The sequence below is a fragment of the Monodelphis domestica genome, chromosome 3 (genome assembly GCF_027887165.1).
Source record: "Monodelphis domestica isolate mMonDom1 chromosome 3, mMonDom1.pri, whole genome shotgun sequence".
Taxonomy (NCBI): domain Eukaryota; kingdom Metazoa; phylum Chordata; class Mammalia; order Didelphimorphia; family Didelphidae; genus Monodelphis; species Monodelphis domestica.
In genome coordinates, this window is record NC_077229.1 from 430,628,164 (window position 1) to 430,647,977 (window position 19,814).

Below are 19,814 nucleotides of genomic sequence, written 5' to 3' on the forward strand. Positions count from 1 at the left end.
ATCTTTTCTGTTCTCCACCCTATTTCCTAGCATTCTAGTCAAGTCAAGAAAACCCAGGTAAGGGAGACTCAATTATGCGCGAGAGCATTTTTTATCTAATTTGACACATTTATGCCTTTTGTAGGGTTAATATTTGTACTAATGCCAAAGCCCATTCCATTTCCAAAAACAGTTGTAAAGGTTTGAATGAGTGCTTTATTGTGCATGGGGTCAACAGTAAATTTTACAAAAGGGCTCTTTTCTCTAGAAAAGTCAGATACCAGTATGGCTCTGGGATCTCACTCATCTTGTGAAATCCAACTTTAAAGGTCTTGGGCTTAACTACCTTTGGTCAAGGTCAGTAACAACAGATTGGGTTGCCATTTCAAGGTCCTTAGAGATGATCTTCCAGAGTAGTGATGGTGAACCTTTTAGAGATTGAGTGCTCAAACTGCACCCTGCCTTACCCCAGGCAGGGGAGGGAAGAAGCACTCCCATTGGATTGCAAGGCAGAGAGGTGGGTCATGCGTGGACAGGGGAAGGGGAACAGCTCACTCTGGCACACATGCCATAGGTTCACCAACACGGTTCTAGCATATAACAATGTGTCTGTACTGCCCTTCATTTACAAAGCCCAGCCAACTCGAGTGTCCAGTATTTTTTGAGCAAACATCTTGATTAACTGGATTCCTGACTAGTTTGTTAGGGTATTTTCAAATCCTTTAGACCTAGCACAAATCTAGAGCTAGAGCTTTAGCAGATTAATCTTCTGGGGCCTATTTTCTCCATTTTGTTAAGTTAGAAATCTTTTTTTTTCTGATTGAGCCAAAGTCTTCAGTGTATAGTACCTGAGGAAATATTAGCTATTCAATTTAAATCACCCAAGTGTTCCAACTTTTATCATCTTCTTAGGTTATGAGAATCATTGAATTTTAGATGTGTTTCCTCATAACACAGAAAAAGTATACTACACTATTTTGTGATAGGAGGAGGAAGAAGGCCATTACCTCTTTGGGTTGGCAGAATGCTAACGCTAATACTGGCAGATACAGTACTCATACTGTCAGGATATTAATACCAAGGTGAGAAGTTTCACTTCTGTTAAATTTCTGATTCTAGATAATTTTAAGTAGATGTGTATTAATTACTCTTAAAACATTTTTAGAAGTATAGAATCATTTTGGCCTTTGTCCTTAGTACAGTAAGAATGAGTGTTTTTCAAATCCTGTACTTATTACTTTTGTAGCATTGGGCTACTTAACTTTTCTGAGCCTCAGTTTCCTCATTTGTAAAATCATAGGGTTGGACTATATAGTGATTGAGTTCCCTTCTACTCTATGACCTTCAGAACGACAATTCACACATAAGGAACGAACACTGGACAAGTCAGGATGTTGAATTCTAGTCATGTTACTTTGACTCAATCAATGAACGAACAAACTATTTCGCCTTTCTGGGACCTAGACTCATTTGCAAAATGAGATTCTTATGATATTTCTAATACTCCTTTAAGTGCTGACATTCTGTAATTGACTCCAATTAAACAAAACATGTTATAAAAATAGCTTTTTTAGATCCCTTCCTATAGAATGGAAGACTTAATTGAATTCATCGGAAGATAACAGATGTAAAACGTTCTAACTACTTTGGATATTCTTTCTTTTGCTGCTTCTTAAATCTTTTTTTTTTTAAATGAGCCTCTGCTACATTTATTGAACTTATTTAAGCCATTTCCTTCCCTTTGAAAAGACAGCAGTCATAGTTATATATGGACTTTTAAACAGGTTAAAATGGTATTTTATTGTAGGGAATGTTGACATGTGTGTCCAAGCACTGTTCTCCCTTTTTGGTAGGGATTATGAAGTGAGATATAATACTAAAAGACTAAATATTTGTGGCTCTTATATATGTATATATATAATAGATATTTAAAATACACAGTAAAAACATAAGAACATCTCAAATCATAAAGTAAAATCAACCAAAATCTTTGGAAATTTCATGAAAAGTTAAATATATACAAACAATCCAACCAAAAAAAAAATAGTTCCCAACATTGTGCTATGGAGGGCAGTTCACACGTGAAGCAACTAGCATCATAACATTTTCCTTCTGGTAAACTACAGTCACTAAACCTCATTAGCAATAACACAAGAGTGATAACTGTGAAGTTCCAGAGTACCGCATACTGCATTAGGCAACAGTCAATGAGGTGCTCTTCTGCCATTGGGCTTCTTGTACATTGCATACATACAATGCAATGCAGCAACAGCCTCCAAGTCTTGGCAAAGTGGAGTTGATGTCCATTCTACAAAAATTTTACAGCACATAACACTGGATCATTTTTATAATCTGTGCATTTTTTCCTTCCATAATAGGTGACGCACATCAGTTTGTACAAGTGAGTAAATCATCTGGTTGTTGACATCTGGATTAATAACATCCAACAAGGCCAACCAGAAGCCATAGGTCATTGCTTTTGTGTGTGTTTTGTGTTTGTTTTCTATTTAGAAGGCATAAACACAACATAAAGTTAATTGTGGTTCACAATATCCAGCTTCTAATGAAGAGTTAAAAAAAAATCAAAAAGAAATCAATAGTCTTATATGATCTAACAGAGGTCTTGCCAAACAGCCAACCAACCACCTGATCCCATAGTGTTAAGCTGACTTGACATAGCACCCCCTGCAGCACAACGGACAGCGGAACACTGGCGCAGTTCAGAGCTCTTCCAAGCATAGCTTCAACTTTACGGGCACATTAAATTCTATTCCTTTACTTCAATTAGTTAATCCTCTACACAGGTTTCTTTGTGTTTTGCATGCATCAGGTTCCATTTCCTTTAAGGGCCTCTCTCTCTTCCTTGGTCAAGCATGAGCTTTGCCTTGCCACTCGTTTTTGTGATTTTGTTTTTGTTTTAAGTGGTCAATGCCTCCAACACTTGGAAAATGAAATATAAATGCGGTTTTGCTTACAGAAGAGAATTGTAGCTATATGGACAATGTAAAATGAAATGAAACAAGTGTCAGAAACAGTTTATAAAAATGGCACATTTATTGCTACAGAACGGTCATGTACATGACTTCATCGAATAACTACAGATGAGAAACAGGTTATGGCCTACACCAAGCTGGGTTTATTTTGTCTTGAAGGAACTCCAGCACACAACCTGTTTGGACACTTCTACAAATCAGAAATACACCGAAAACATGAAAAAATCGAGGCACTCAGCCACACATTGAAAACAAGGTGTAACTGTTATATAGATTTTTTTGAAATGTTTTCCCTTTTTTTCTTTTTTTTTAAACAATTTTTTCTTTTTACTGCTGCAGCTATGTGTACAGTCGCAAAAAATTTCCCCGCTGCGACCTACAACTAAAAAAAAAAAGCTACCATACAGTTTCATCTCAGTAACACATGGTAAAATAACATCTTTTAAATAGTAAAATAAAGTAACAAACTTTTACTCAGAATGATTCCAAAAATCTACAAAGAAGAAATATTCAGAATCTGACAATTTTTTTTTTGTAATATTCATGGTATAAAAGGATTGCTCCTGCGAAAAATAAGCCAAATATATTTTTATTTTTAAATTTAGTTTTTTTTCCTACTAGGGTGTACTACAGTCTATTTTATAGCAAAAAGAGCACTAGACAAACAAAGCTTTATAACAAAAAGCCAGGCACTGATACATGGTAAATCTCTGCTTTTTTTTCTTATCTTCACTTAATTGCATCACAAGTAACAAGAATGAAAAAGGCCACAGTTCATATATTTTCACCATTACATATGTCTATAATACTTGAAATGAGTATGGTCAAACCAGCACTGCACAAAGATGAATCAGCTTCAAGCCCCATGAGAAAAAAAATGTGTCTTTAAAGAAAAACAAAGGAAACCAAAAGAAACATAAAGAGAGGCCCAAAGGCCTTGGTGCCCCCATTGTGTTGGAATTCATCCTATTTCATTTTAACTTTGACTTTTTTTTTTAATCCCAGTCAGCCAGCAGACTTGTGTGTGTGCGTGTGTGCATGTGTGTGTTAGTGTGTGCTTGTTTATGCTGAAATTGTTTCATTCCTGACTCTCATTTGGACGCAGACGCTGTGCTGCCTTTCGAATGCAAAGATGAAAACTCTTCTTTTACCCAATTATTGGCTTGTCCTCTACCCCTCCATCCCTTACCTCCCTTCCCACACACCCTTGCAAAATAAAGATACATTCACTCACACACACACACACACACACACACACACACACACACACAAAGAAAAAGGAAATCGGAAGACTGATCAGAACAAGTTGCATCACTGGTAGGACTGACAGTTGTATAAACATTAGTGTTCCTTGCAGTTACACAGAAGACAAATGGTAAGATTTTCTAGATGAACAGATCCCTATTCTGCATATTCATAAATTACTTGAATGTGGAGGTGGATCAGGTGTTCCAAGTTGCTTTTTAAACATTTCCACAGTCTTGGTATCACCATATAGAATGTAGGATGGACCCTTAGGAGACTTTATACTGCTTTTCACTGCTTCGGCTAAATTTCATCCACAAATCCAGTATAGGATACCAATGGTTTACCAGGGCTTGACTAGTTAATTAAAAAACAACAACAAAAAAAAATCAACACAACAAAAAAAAAGCCCACTTCCCCTTTCAACTTTTTAATATGGGTACATCCAGAATAATAATTATTGGTGCGGATCATATTTCTCCACAGAGCTCAAAGCAATGAGGAGGTTTCTGGTCACTAGGAAAAAGGTCTTTTCATTTATTTCCAAGGGAAAAGCAACTATCAAGGTACTGCATTACAGAATAATGGAAACATCAAAGCTGGTTTAATAATGGATTGCAGCTCTTAGTTCAAGAGAGAACAAAATAGAAAGCACCAATTTCTCTAAAAGAAAATCAAATGACTACAATTTAATTGTTTTGTTTTGTTCACAGATTTGAAAAACTTTAATTCAGCTTCATAAAGCACCTTAACATTGATCAAGAGTGCAGTTCTTAAAATGTGCATAAATCAAAGGAGTATTTCCAGTTGCCTAGAGTAAACACTGTATTTTGTAGTGTACACTTGTCCTGAATGTGATCAAAGGGCATATCTGCTTCTGAAATAAAACTGTGCTTGGGGAGACCAGCCTTGGTACAGTATGAGTGTCGAATGAATGACCTGGCACAATGGCACCTTGAACCTTCGAAGGAACCCAGAACACAAGGGTTCCAATCACTTGGAAGGTGAACTTGCTTCTTCTACACCCCTCTTCCTGCAAACCAGACTACTTTCCCCCACCTCTCTTTCATACAGGATTTTCAATGGTAAACCTAAATGGAACAGCTTTTCATAGAGTTTGAGTCCTGCTATTTTCCTAAGGTTTTTAATCCACCTCCACATTTTAGGAACTTATCAACAAATCAAAGCATTTTAGTTTTACTTCTACTGAACATATTTACAGTTTTCAACATACACACAGGTAATCAAAATGTTAATGGGTGTGTAAAGGTGACCACATGGTAACTATCTTATTTGTTCTTCACGTTTTCAGAAATGAACATAAAATTCAGATTCTTGTATCTCACTATTTCATTTAAATGAGACTTTTTTTCAATCACACAGATTTTTTAAACAAAAACTGATACAATGTATTAAAACACATAATAACAAGAGTCTACATGTAAAAATATAACTTTTACATACACAATTTCAAAATAATGATACGTTTGCCATTTGTTGCATAAAATTTACAAATGTCTTTTTCATTACTATATAACTGGCAAAACAGGAGAACAGATGGAACATTCAGACCATTTTGATGGATGTATGGCATTTACTCAGTGCTGATAGGTGGAAAATCTACTTGAACAGGGAGTTTTTTTTTTCTTTTTTAAATACATGCCAAGTTTTGTGTGGCTGTAAAAATAGAAACTAGAATTAGAGACAAAAGGATGCTGACAAATACTTAACTAGGAGCACTACCTGTTAACTGTACTATACACCAAAGTCAATCGTTATAAGATTCACTATGGAAGTTGGTTCAATCGTGCCCAGACTTCAAAGCTAGTTATCTGATGAGTTGCTGTGCCACATAGCTTGATCTATGTTACTATCAAATATGTTAAATATAAACTTCATTCATACTGGCCAGAGAAATACTGTACTACCCCTCCTTGAGAAAGTGCAACTTAATGCTTTAGGACTTATAAGGCTTGTTATAATGCTGCATGATGATTGGATATTGGCATTTTTCAAACTAAGGAGGAGGCAGAGGAAAGGGGGTCTACACTTGAGTAAACCCACTTAGAAAGAAAAAAAATCTTTTTAAATTAAAAAAAAAGAAGAAAGAAAACCAATCATATCTATCACACTACTTGCAATTTTCTGATTTGATGTTTATTTTTTTTTTCTTCAAAAATCTGACCATGTATTCAGAAACGCCTCACTGCACACTACTTAGGCTACACATGTAGGTAACACTTTAATCGTTTTAAATCACAGCCACTTTGATTATGTTATGTTTCTGATGATATAAACATTGGAAGGCACAGTGGTAACATTGTAGCATTCTAACCTTGTACCTCTGAAAATCCCAGAATAGGGTCACACGAGCAACATTACGATTCCGACAAATTCATTTTTGCCACGTCTTGGTAATGCTGCTTGTAATATCTACACATGATGTGACTTTTAAGTCCTGTGTTCCCAAAACACTGGAGAAACAACTTTCTACTTATTTATGAATGAGAAGCAACATCAGGGTCAGCATTTCATCCTGTACTCCCCCTCCAGAGACAGAGTTGGCACTACAGGTTACAATAACAAACCAGGGGAGAGGGACAGAAATAAGACAAAAAAATCCGTATTTACAGTAAAATCTTTTTTTTAAAAAAGTTAATCAGTACTATTTTTTACAGGAGAAAAAAGTCTGAAACAAATGAACAAAAGCTTACCATATTCACTAAATTTTTAATATATATTTATATATATATTTATATATATATATTTGTCATAGGTCTATAAGATCCATCTGTTCCTCCTACCCTAAGGAATGGCTAATGTCATCACTTCATTTTCATTAGGACGTTTGCTGGTTTTGTAACTAGGGCAGCAAAGCTCCCCCTTCAATATCCAGTAAGTATAAACACTAGGTGACTACAACACCAACAAAAACGTTCATGTAGTTTTCTTCAGAAGTACACTTTTTCATTATTGCAAGTTTACAATTTTTAAATTAAATATTTTTTCAGACTTACAAATTAATTATATTTTTTTTTTCCAAAAGAAGTTTAGGCACAAATGCATTGTTCCACAGTGTGGAGAAGATTGCCATTCAGTCTCTGGGCTGCGTGTCACAGCTCGCAACATTCTGCTTTAAACATTCTGAATGATATGTTAAAGAGAGTCGTCCCTCAAGTTGCACTTTTTTTTGTTTTTTGTTTTTTGATAATCGGGAATGCTGAAATCTCTTGCGTCTGTGATTCATAACTACTCAGACTTGTCTTATATTACAAAAAAAGGGGATTAAGGAGAAGTGTTTATGTGGGTTTAAGATAATACAGTTGTTAAGGAAGTGGTCTCTTGTCTTAATGAAGAAATGTGGCAACTTGGACCTGTGAAAGAAGTTAAAAAAAAATTAATGAATAGATTTTAGCAGGAATCTTTTTTTTTTTTGAATGAGCATTTTCAGAATCTTTTTCTAAACTGAAATCTCGAAGAGCTCTCGCTTAATACTCATTTTTTGAAATGTCTGATGACTCAGTTAGATCTAACAGTGGAATCGGCAGTGGTTGAAAGGGAACCTACCATTTCACATCTGTCCCATATGATTCGATGCATCTCCCATTCCAGGGTGAGGTCCCGCCAAAGAGAGAGGAGGAGGCTCTGAAGATACTTTTTCTTCTTCCCTTCTTTTCAGGCATGCCGCTTTAGGGTTCAGATTCCTTTCTGTGTAACATCAAAGTGAAAAAAGCATTGCCAAATGGGTCAGGCTGGTGAACCCGCTCTCTCTCTAGATCAGATTGTTTAGTTAACCCAAGTGTTACTTCTGGGTTAAGGTAGTAATGCAGTGAGACTTGGTGTTTTCACAGCAGTACGGAATTAATGAGTATTTTACAATAGCAGTTTGTAATTACGCCCTTTGCTGGTATGTTAAATGCTTGTGCATTTAACTAGCAAGCAAGGGAGAAGATGACTCAGTCTGAATTGAATACTGAATTTGGGCAGCAAAGTTTGGAATTGTGAAAAGTGAGTGAGGCAGATATTCTACACTCGTCTTTCAGAGAGTCCATGTGAGGAATTTTAAACTGGAGCTTTAAAATCTAAACGTAGTCAAAAGAAGAGTCCTTCTACGGACTTCCAATGTGATTTCAAGTTGGAACGCTCATTTTGGACTAGGAATTTGCTTTCCTTTATAGTATAATAACTGTGCCTGATTAACTATAAGCTTTTGAGCTAAATGCCCAATGAGGGAAGGATGTGGCACTCCGCTCACCTCGCACTTGCTGCTCTAAGCTGAGAATGACGGCTACTGCCTGGTGGAGGATCAGGAGTTTTGTCTGGGGCTTGTCACTCTTCAGATGGAGCTGCACCATGCGGCCCAACTCCTTGAAAGCCTCATTAATGTCACGCACGCGCAGGCGCTCACGGGCGTTGTTGGCCATCCTCCTTTCTTTTTCACGCTCTGCTTTCTGCTCCGGTGTAAGATCTTCATCATCATTATTGCTGTGAAACAAAAAAGACATAACATTTTCTAATGGTGTGGGGGAAAAAAGCTTTCTAAATATTTCCCTTATTTCCTCCCACCCCAGTTGCCTTTCTCTTAAGGTTTTGCCCTTCGATTCTCCATCCGAGACCACAATTTTGCAAATGTCTTTGCTGCTGAGACTGCCTATGATGTGGCAAGATGGCTCTTTATTCTGTTAAACCTCCAGCATGTATCTTGACCTGAGAAAAGAGCTAATGGCTCTACCAAAGATATGATGCTCATATCAAGCTGGAGACGATGGCCAAGTCAGGATCACTGCCACATGTTGTTTGCATTGGGAGAATGAGAGATCTCAGGATATCAGCCAAAAGGAAACAAAGTACATTTCAACAATAAACATTACATTTCAAAAAGCAGCACCACAGCCGGTTTTCTCTTACCCCATTGGGAGCATGACTCCTGTAAGCAAAGTACATTTGAAAATAAGATGTTTCTGAAAGGTTCCATTCTGTGTGGCATTTAGAACCAATGGAAAACAAATGATTGAAAAAGAACTTAATAGACTTAAATAAGAGAAGACAGAATAAAGATACCAGTTTAATCTCCTACAATTAGGTTTTAAAAAATTTAAGTGAGGCAAATAAATTCTAAAAAAGCTGTTTTTTTAGTCTATGCTTTGCCTCTATTAGGTGTAAGTCATCTTAGGGAATGGTTTTGGCCTTTCCTGAGTCTTGCTTTCTCCTTCTTAGGAGGCCAAATTAGATATCAGTGGCTTTACCTTGTTCTATAAACCAGTTCTTTTAAGAACAGGTGAAGGAAACCTGCTTGAGAGCTGGCTATAGGAAACAGACTTGGTGCTTTTAACTGATGACAAACTGAATATGCACCAATAACAACACATGGTTAAAAAAAAAAGCTTCAAGCTAAATCGGAAAAGCACAGTGGGGAGGTCACACTCTCACGAACAGCACGGGTCACAACGGCAACTAGAATTTTGTTCCTAGTTTTAGACGCTTTAAGGAAAATGACAAAACTAAAGGTTGTCCAGAGAGTGAGCAAGTATGTGAGGGGTCTGGGAAGCTTGTAAATGAAGGAGAATTAAGAGACGAAGAAGAGCTGAGAGAACTGACAGATTTTAGGCTGGAGAAGAAAAGACTTAGTTATAGGTGGTGGAGGGAGGTGACAGGGAATACTTGTTCTGTGCTGCTCCGGAGGACAAACCTAAGACCAATACATGACTGTTAAAGGGAAGTAAATTGTGGTTTAATTGAGGGCAGCACTTTACCACCTTGTCCCTAACTTTGAACTTTTAAAAGATAAAATGGGCAGCCAAAATAGGTAGTGGGTTCCCTTTTACCTTAAGTACCAATCGGGGACTACTACATAAACCTTAAGGAGTCTATCTACTAGATAACCTGACCTCTAAAAATCCTTTACAACTCTGAGATTTTTGTGATTCAAAATTGACTTTTTCACTAAGTAAAGAAGCTTTTCGTGTGGCAACGTGAAATGATCAGATGGGCCCATGCCTCTTTTATCTGACTCCCTTTTTGTCCTTCTTTTGTACAAGAAAAATTATTTATTCCTGGTATCAGGAAGACCTGAGCTCAGATCTGGCTTCAGATACTTTGTAGCTGTGTGATCTGGGCAAGTCACTGAACCCTGTTTGCCTCAGTTTCCTCATTTATAAAAAGAATTGGAAAAGGAAATGACAAGACATTCTGGTATCTATGCCAAGAAAATGCTGAATGGGGTTATGAAGAGTTGGAGATAATTGAAATGGTAACAACTATCTCTCTTTTTTTTTTTTCTTCTTGGCTAATCAACAGCCAAGAATTAAGGTAAGGAAGATGTTTTAAGTCTCTGGATCTGGGGTTCTCTAGGGGAAAGATCAATATTGTTTTGGAGCAATCCCTCTTCCTGGATCAACTTATAGACTGTGATGAATCAGGTTTTAGAATAAATTGTAACTTAAGACACTTAGATGTGTTAAAATGATTCCATTGGAGGTTGACCAAGGTGAGAAGTATGGAAACAGGTAAATAAATGTGAGGGGAAAAGAGTCATTAGTGTCTCACTATAGGTAAAGAGCTTTCTGCAACCAATGCCTCCTGATAATCCTGGCTGAAGTAATATGGCTCCTTTTCCCAACTTTAATCTTAGTTGGCCAAATAGAGCATGGTGATGTTTTCTTGAACTGACATTGTGGTAATGAGTAGGGATAAAATACAGCTGGACTAGGTCATCTAAATAGGTCCTTTACTTTGCAGTCCCACTCCCCACATCTTCAATGTCCTCAGCACTCAGTGAACAAAATGTTATTATATAGCACTCGGGTCCTTTAGAAGGCAACACTACTTGAGATAATGAACAGAATGGAATAGGTAGATCAGCAACAGAAGCAAGTTTCCCTCAGGTAAAGTCAAAAAGGCAATCATTTGGGTAATCATTTTGTACATTAAACATTGTGCTATATATAACACAAAGAAGACTTGAAAATGAGAACTTATTTTCCAAAGGTTCATGGCCTAATAAGTAATTTGAATTCATTATTCACTTATAAATAAATGTATAAATAAATAAATTGGTTATGCAAATAGACTGCATAGATTTTTTTTTTCAAACACTGTTGACTTATAACACAGATCTGGAAGCATAACTAAATGTCACAAGAGTGACCTTTTCAAATAAGAAGGTTCTCAACAACAAATTAAAATAATCTACTGAAACTTCAAAGGACCCATTAATATGTATATGTAATAGCTACTAGTTAAAAGACTAAGAATTGATCTGATCATTGAACAACAGTAGAGATGTGCTAGTCACATAGAAGCATCTCTAGTGTCTCTTACACAGAATGGAATGAAAAAACTCAAATTGTCACTGTACTTTTTTCTCATCTTTCCTGCACCTAAAAAAGAATGGAAGAGAGCATGCAAGCAGTGGCATTTTAGAAAATGAGGATAGAAGAGCTAAATGGATTTTTATTTTAGGGATACCCTACAGAATAATCTGAAAATGTTTGTGAAGCTCAGAGTTAGTGAATCTTAATTCTCTGTCCCAAACAGAACACCTTCTGCCAAATCTCCCAATTCCAAAGCGAAGTGGAGAGTTGGCAATTACATGGGGGATTAGACAGCCAATTTGGATAACTAAAGACATAAGGGGATCATTTTTTTGAGTGTTTAAGGTGTGCTGCAAGTGATTACTTTGGTCTAAAATATCTGGAATGCATACAACCCTAATTTACCACATAATTGCCAACCTTACTTTAATACTTGGGCAGGTGGCCTTGGCAGCTAATGAAATAGCTTATTGGACATTCATGCTAAATTATGACCTGAATATCAGAATTTTCCTACAGTGTGTCTCTCTACACGGAATTTTATCAAATATAGAAGCAAGTGAAGAACCACATCTTTCCCCATTATGTTATTATTATTAAACGTTTTGCTGTAAAGGAATTCTGATTACTTTTAATAGACATTTTCATCTAAAGAGCTTATCAAAGATACCAAATTCTTAGATGATCAACCTATCTATTCTCTTTCATTTAATATCCTCAGAATGTATCTAATACTGTTACAGCTTTTTTCTGTTTTGAATTTTAATTTTTCAGATTTGTATATTGGTGGCTGAACAAGTCAGATCTCAGGAGACTGATGGATCTTAAGGATATCTCTCTTAATATGAACTACAGAGGTGGAGCCAAGATGGAAGCTTAGTAGTAGCATCAAGAGCTGGAACTGCTCTGAGAATCCTTTCAAACCAATTTTAATATGAACTACAGGCTCATTAGTTCAGAATGTGAGGACACCAGTTAGTAGTTATTACTAACCCTAAATTCCCTACAACACAACGCATTTCTGACATTTAATTAAATAATTCCAATTAGTATAATTTAGTTCAATTTAAAGGAGCAATATTGAATTCCTAGTGGATTCTGAAGAACTCTGGGTACTTTCAAGTGTTTGCCTCCTCAATGACTTCATATATAGTTAATGTAGACATGTTTCATTATTTTTCCTTCTGCATTTGTATTTCTGCATTCCAATTCTTTTTTTTTTTTAAAGAGAACCTATTGCTATTTAGAGTATCTCTGCGTTTCTAAATTTTTTAGTGTCGGGTTAGATTTGCTGATTTCTTTAAGAGCTTGTATTTCTGTTCTGACCTTTTTGATATTTTTCACTTAATTTGATGTTGCTTCTGAATCCTCTTAGAAGTTGCTTCATTTCAGGGGGGCTTGAAGAATTAATTATGATAACTACACCTTTCTCCAGGGATTTGGTCTCAGTTTCCTTGTTTTTAAGTTCTTCTCCATTGATTTGGCAATTTTAACCTTGAATAAATCTTTCTTTTTCTTAGTCAGCTTTTGGTCAGCTATTACCATGTTGATTATTCTATGGTTTCCATGTTGAAATTATGTTTCTTACCACCAATTCTTGATCTTCTTAAGGCATATTACTGTTGTGTTCCTTCCTCAGCACTTGCTGCCTGTTCTCTGAAAAGCCAGGGCTGGACACTGACACTATATCCCTCAGACTGTGAGGTGACCAATAGGGTTACTGATATAAGAAAATTCCAACTGGCCACTGGGTTTGGGCTTAGTCTCTAATTTCCCAACCTGTTTCTTCCTTCCCTCCAAATCATCTTTAACCCGTTTTGCCTATATCTCTTTATGTTCTCCCCTAGCTAGGCTTTAAGTTCCTGGAGGACACACTTCTTTTACTTTTGACTTTGTATTCTGGGTGGCTGGTAGACAATTATAAATGCTAATTGATTTACAGACTATCTTTTATAGCTACATTCTTCTGGGTTTTGTCTTTTTCTTTATAACTGACTTTCTTTAGTTCCCCTATGCTAGAAACTGCTGGTATGGGATTAAAGGAATGCCACCCCCCCTTCATAGGAACATTCTACAGAAGCCGCTGAAATGAGGTCTCTTTTCCTTTCTTTCAGACTGGCTGTATATTTCTTCTTGTACTATATATTAAGTAGTTGCAACTAGTGCTGCCCTTAATCCTCTGTTTTTTTGTTTCCTAGATTCAAACTCTTCTTTAACTACTTCTTTCTCTTCATCTTGAGCTTGGTCTTAATTGTCTGGACCTTTATTCTGATAACTGGTGTTTAAAATTCAAGAGTCACAGAATTGATATAGGGGAGCATCTGGGAGGCAGAAGGAGGGAGGGAGATTGGAATAATGAGTGTTGGGGCTTTCTGCTTATATTACTCAGGGGGGTAGGAGCTGTTCCTGGGATATCTTTGACTCCATCATCTTCACAGGATTTCTCAAGGTCATGTATATGGTCATAAATTGGGTTATCTTGCTTATAACATTTAACTTAGTCATGTAGTTTGTGGAAATTGAAGTAAAACTGAAAGACAGGTGTACGTGCTAGTTTTGAGTCACTGTCTAACAATAGTGAATCAATGCTGACCTGATCATCTCAAGATCAGGGTCACTCTCCTTTGCTGTTTGTATGTGAGAGGGGAGGGGGGGGAGGGAGAGAGAGGGGGAGAGAGAGAGAGAGAGAGAGAGAGAGAGAGAGAGAGAGAGAGAGAGAGAGAGAGAGAGAGAGAGAGAGAGAGAGAGAGGAGAGAGAGAGAGAGAGAGAGAGAGAGAGAGAGAGAGAGAGAGAGAGAGAGAGAGAGAGAGAGAGGGAGAGGGAGAGGGAGAGGGAGAGGGAGAGGGAGAGGGAGAGGGAGAGGGAGAGGGAGGGAGAGAGAGAAGGAGGGAGGGAGGGAGGGAGGGAGGGAGAGAGAGAGAGGGAGGGAGTATTTTTTCATTTTTCTTCAGTTATGGGAATGGACACATATTCCTTTGATGGAGATTAGCTTAATAAGCTGCAGTTTAATGGCTGCAGCCTATTGGTTAATGTACTTGTTCTCTCCTGGATTCTAACAATATGGGAAATGTAACATCAAACAAACAAGAAGAGTCTTTGAGTAGAGGAACTGTATAGAATGTGTATTGTCCACGCAACCATCTACACATGAATACAATCAACCTAGGCTATGTTATCTTCAAACCATTATGGTCAACACAGCATCTGTATGGAATGTTCTATGTGTTACAAAAATAATCCTCCTGACCCAGGATGTCTGGCTAATCTGAATAATTTTTGCCTTCCTGGTAATAGATCTGCACAAATCCTTTCAAGATCTCAAAACTGGTTAGCCTCTTCTGAAGTGCTATTTTGGAATTCAGGATAAGCTCTATCTTTTGAGAAGAGAACAACTAATAATCCATCGTCATTGAAGCTATGTCTCTGATTGCATTTGTCTGTGCTCTCATGAAATGAGCTAACTACCTGCAGACACCAACTAAGATCTTCTCTCTAAGCCCCTTAATTTCATCAAGGATAGGACAGCAACAAACCAATGACCTCCCAGGTTCACTGAACTCCTGGCTAAATTTAAGTTCTTTATCTAATGAAATTTTTTAGATAAAGATACCATTTAAAATATGTTCTTATTTGTTAATAGACATCTGGATAAAATCACAGTTTCTTTAAAAGTAAATAAGGGGATGCAGTAAGGTACAACAGAAGGACCTGTGGATCTGAGCCTAGACTTAGGGGTAGAAGAATGCCAAATCCAGGCCTAGCAGGGAAATAATTATGAAGAGTCAGTCACTTAACCTCACTTCACAGGGTTGTTGTGAGGACAGTGCTTTGAAAACCTGTAAGTGCCCTATAAATATGAGATATTAATTAGGATTCACTGTGGAAATGAAACATGTTAAAGGGAGCTAAAAGATTAAGCATGGGAGTAGCAGCAGCAACAGCTCCCCACTGTTAGATCGAAGCAAAAATTCAAGATAAATCAGGATGTACCTATGTTGGGCATTAAAAATAAACCAGGCAATATCAGTTATTAGAAGATTAATTCAATTAAACAGCATACCTTCTGTCTACACAGACACTGCAAGAGAAGAATGTTAACATTTTAGACATCATTCTGAACTATGACTCAATTCTTGACCATGAAAATAGAGGTATCAATGCTATTAGAACTGGGATAAAGCAAGTATTCAGATATATTTTAAGGGTAAGAGAAAAGAGTACAGTGTACTAATAGAGTAAACTAGTATTTTATAGTGTTTTGCAATTTTGATATATTTTTAGAAGCATTTTGGAAATAACATTTTGCATCAAATTTATAAATGATCACAGATTAAAAAGTGAGCTGTTTTATTTTTGAAACTATCCATAATTTTTTTTCTGGTACATAATTTGTTTTGTGTCCAAATTTATGATTATAAGAGGATTTTAGGCATACTAGAGTACAGGTATCTGAAATGATACTATCAGTACTTCTAGAACAGGCCTTTTGAGCTGTGGATTTACCTGCTAGGAAAAAACTGAATAGTTTCTTCCTTGTTCTGTTCACTTCATCAAAGTCCAATAAAGGAATTAAATGAAGCGACAGTATTATATACTGTTACCTAGATCTTGACCTAGTAATTGATTTGATATCCTTCTTGTCGTCGTCTAATTTCTTGTCCTCAGAAGATTTTGTGTCTTGCAGGTTTTCATCTCCCTCATCGTCGGATTTGATCTCAGAGCTACCTGAGGATACACTCTGCCCCTGTAATCCAGCTGGCATGCCTACAGAAAAAAAAAGGCTGTGTTACTATTGCCAATGTTTAAACCAAAGACTAAATGCACGAACATGTGTGTTACTTATTGTGGGGCTGCCAGCTATACAACGAGTGCTACTGAACTCTGATCCTTATGCTCATGCTGTCACTCTTTTATGCTATCTGGGGAAGTTTTGAAAATGCACCTGCTGAAACCAGTTTTTGTTGCATTGGCTCTGAGGTTAAATTCTATTTTGCAATCTTTTGGAGTAGATGGTAATTTCACTGTCTACAAAACATCAACTTAATTGCAATGAAAATCATAATCATGAAAATCACACACCTCAATGTTCTGATTAAGAACCCAAGTAAATATCAGCTATTATATTGAGTTTTTCCATGTGCAATGATTTAATAGAAAAAACCCTTAAAATATAATTCCCATGGAATGAAATAAATACATTCAGTCAGGAAGACTTCAAAAGATACCATAATGATATTACTGAATTAGGTTTCCTTCTCAAAGAATAATTAGTGACTAAAGGAGGTACGTATGTTAGGCAGTTCTTTATAGATTTTCATTTTAATCATAGATGGTCATGGTTATAATTGGGGATCCCAAAATGTGGGATTCAAATAACTTCTTACATCAAGAATAAATGATCGCTAGAGCTAAACTGTAAATGATTCTATGAGCCCAGAAAGTTGAGCTGTCACATCCTTGAAATTTGTTCAGTTTTAATAAACACTTCTGAAGAAAATCTGGTATATAGCATGGCTCACCTTTCTGGGCTTGTGACAAATTTGAAAAATTTGGCTCTAGCAATTATTACTGAGATAGAAGCTATTTTGATCTAAGAATTGGTTTCCTTGTTTAAAATTAGTCATCTGTGGTGACTTAAGAGGCAGGGGGATAAACTAGTTATCTTCTTGATTAAAAAAAATTTCAGTTTTTGTAAAAAGTTGTAGACAATAAATGGATCATAGGTATCTGACTATAAGTTAAGGAACTTACTTTCTAACAGAAGGGGTATGTAACCAACAAAGATTTCTGCTGACCAAAGTACTAATTTGACAATTTCTGCTTTATACTGCCAATTTTCTCTTTCTAAATTTCCTTCAATTAAAAAAAAATCCTTTCTCTCCATCTTTTTGGAAGCTCGGGTTACATCTAACCCCATTAGATGATTTGAATGGTAATTTTATTGACTGAAATATTTATTGAGTGAAAAACGTGTAAATAGCTAAAATAAACTTTACTGTCATCTTTCTGATATCTTTCTCCACTCAAATGAAACTGGATCCCCAAAGACTTTTGAGAAAACAGTTTTTGGTGAAACAGAACCTATGAAGAACAGGTTCTAAATGGCTGCTTTCTCATTTTACTTTATTATGCTGAACCTGATCTTTGGTTCTATGCCAGTTTTAAATCTAGAAATGAATACCAAGTATGCAAATGTCAGTATCTAACCTAACCCGGGAGCAAATGAAGCACACAGGTCAGAGAAGTGGGGGGAAAAAAAGAGCACTTTTGTGGTAGACTTACCCCTGTATGGATCTTGAGGAGGGTTCAAGTCAGGGGAAGTGGCCGACTGAACTGGGAGTTGTGGGACTGGAACCTGGTTTGGCACAAGAGAATGGCTGCCTCTTAGAGCCACACCATCTTCGCGATGGGCACCCACCTAAAAGGACAAAAGAAATTATAAAGAGTTTAGTGGGATTGGAAACTAAGGGGAGGCAACTGGTTCCTGAGATAGCCAAACATCAGCTGGAAGGAGACACCAGCATTTAACAATGTTCTCAATTGCTTTTCACTAGAGGGCACCAGAGTCCTACACATCTACCTATGCTATCCTGCAAAAAACACTTAACACTCAGTAAGATGCTGTGCCGCACATTTAGTGACAAATATGGCAGGGTAGCTCAGGCAGGTAAAACGTCAAATTGTCTCCCAGGGTGCTGCAGTGGAGCGCACTGATTCGTACCCATCTGTCTTCTATCATGTCCGCCAACAGATCTGACAATTATCTTAATGCCCATATGCTTAATTGTGGGCTTCTCAATTCCCCCATTGCTATCGGAAATCCTGTAGGAATTTCAATTTGGCATTCGACTTTCATTTCAGGGGATAAGATTCTCAGGCCTGCCATTTTTTTTTTCCATAATGCCAGCTAAGCCTCTGACAGCGGAAGCTACAGCAGTATGCGGCACAGCCCCTGTTCAGTACAAATATAATAAAATGTCACCTGGCTTTCCAAAACTGGCAGCCCATTCCAAATTAATGTTTACTGTATTTCATCAGCCGCCGAGTTCCAAATCCAAAGGGGGACCATTTCTGCCAACACCACCACACCGGAAAATGTACCAATAAAGGTTTTATTAAACACACCAGTCATGCCATCATTGCCAGGCAAGCACACTGGAGATCCTTTCATTATTTTCGCCATTCTAGGCTCAGAAAGGCACCATATGATTAATAAGTTAATGTTTCTTATGGTTCTAAAAGGAATGAACAAAGAAACAAATGGACAGTGGGCTAGAAAGATACTCTCAAAATGTTTATTAGGTATGGATAACATACACTTGGGTCCAGGTACCCTTGGCAAGTGGCACTGTGGGAGAAATTATTGACAGGAAGCTAATGCCTAAGTACAATTCAGCAGACATGATAAACCTTGAGTAACATAAATGTAACACATTTTTGACTTGGAAGTTAGACTTTCTATTGTGAAGAATTAAAAAAATCTATACCTTAATTAATTAATGTACAAAAGCACACAGGTGGGATAATGGGTCTAAAGATATATGAGTAAAACTCCCATTTTTAAAGTCATTTTTCTATGAATCAATATCACAGAAAACAATTTTTTTCTAATAAAAGATACAAGGTAATAAAGTAAAATTGTTATCACTAATTTTGAGACCAAGCAACTAAATGAATTACATTCTTTCCCTTTGGGGAAAAAAAAACCAACAAAAAACAACCACCAAATCTTACCAAGACAATGACAAAAAAACTAAACATTAACTATTTTTTCAATATTTAGAACAGCAGAAAAGGAATCCTTTCTTGCACAAAATTGTGTTTACGAATTTCAAAACTAATCAACTAGCTAGTTTTGGGAGGATCATAAAGCTCATTTAGTTCTCCTGGGTACTAAGTAAAAAGCCTTTCAGGTGGCTTGATCTTGATCAGAGTATAGATATAAAGAAAAACATTCCTTAAGTATCTTCTTGTATAAACTGCTGGCCTTAAAAATAAAACACATTTTTAAACAGAAGTTTACAAAGTGTTTTCCTCACTACAATGCTGTGGAGTAAACAGGAATAAACAATCTTCATTCCTTTTTACAAACAAAAGGAGCAGAAAAAGTGAGAGACTTGCCAAAGGCCACATAACCCTGGTATCAGGAACTAAACCTATGTCTTCTGTTTCTACATTTCTAGATCTTCTGATTTCTATAATTGGGTCAAAAATCAAACAAGAAAACTTTATTGGAGAGAATGAGGAAGACATCATGACAATTTTTTTCAAAAAGCCCTAGAG

The 19,814-nt window shown here is 36.7% G+C and overlaps 1 protein-coding gene across 15 annotated transcripts in view; it reads right to left on the reverse strand.

Annotated features, from left to right (window-relative positions):
* Positions 1–3,014: 3,014 nt before the first annotated feature.
* The window catches only part of TCF4 (transcription factor 4), a 438,336-nt gene continuing 421,536 nt past the window's right edge, over positions 3,015–19,814 (reverse strand). For 10 of the 15 annotated variants that reach the window (XM_056824455.1, XM_007487546.2, XM_001366657.3 and 7 more), the window contains 5 exons: positions 17,814–17,949; positions 16,133–16,295; positions 8,473–8,702; positions 7,785–7,925; positions 3,015–7,591 (listed from right to left, as the gene is read on the reverse strand). In XM_056824455.1, the coding sequence (XP_056680433.1) occupies positions 7,789–7,925; positions 8,473–8,702; positions 16,133–16,295; positions 17,814–17,949 (666 nt within the window). In that variant the 3' untranslated portion in view covers positions 3,015–7,591; positions 7,785–7,788. The remainder of the gene's footprint in view (positions 7,592–7,784; positions 7,926–8,472; positions 8,703–16,132; positions 16,296–17,813; positions 17,950–19,814) is intronic. The other 5 variants (XM_056824457.1, XM_007487544.2, XM_056824458.1 and 2 more) reach the window with 1 other exon arrangement.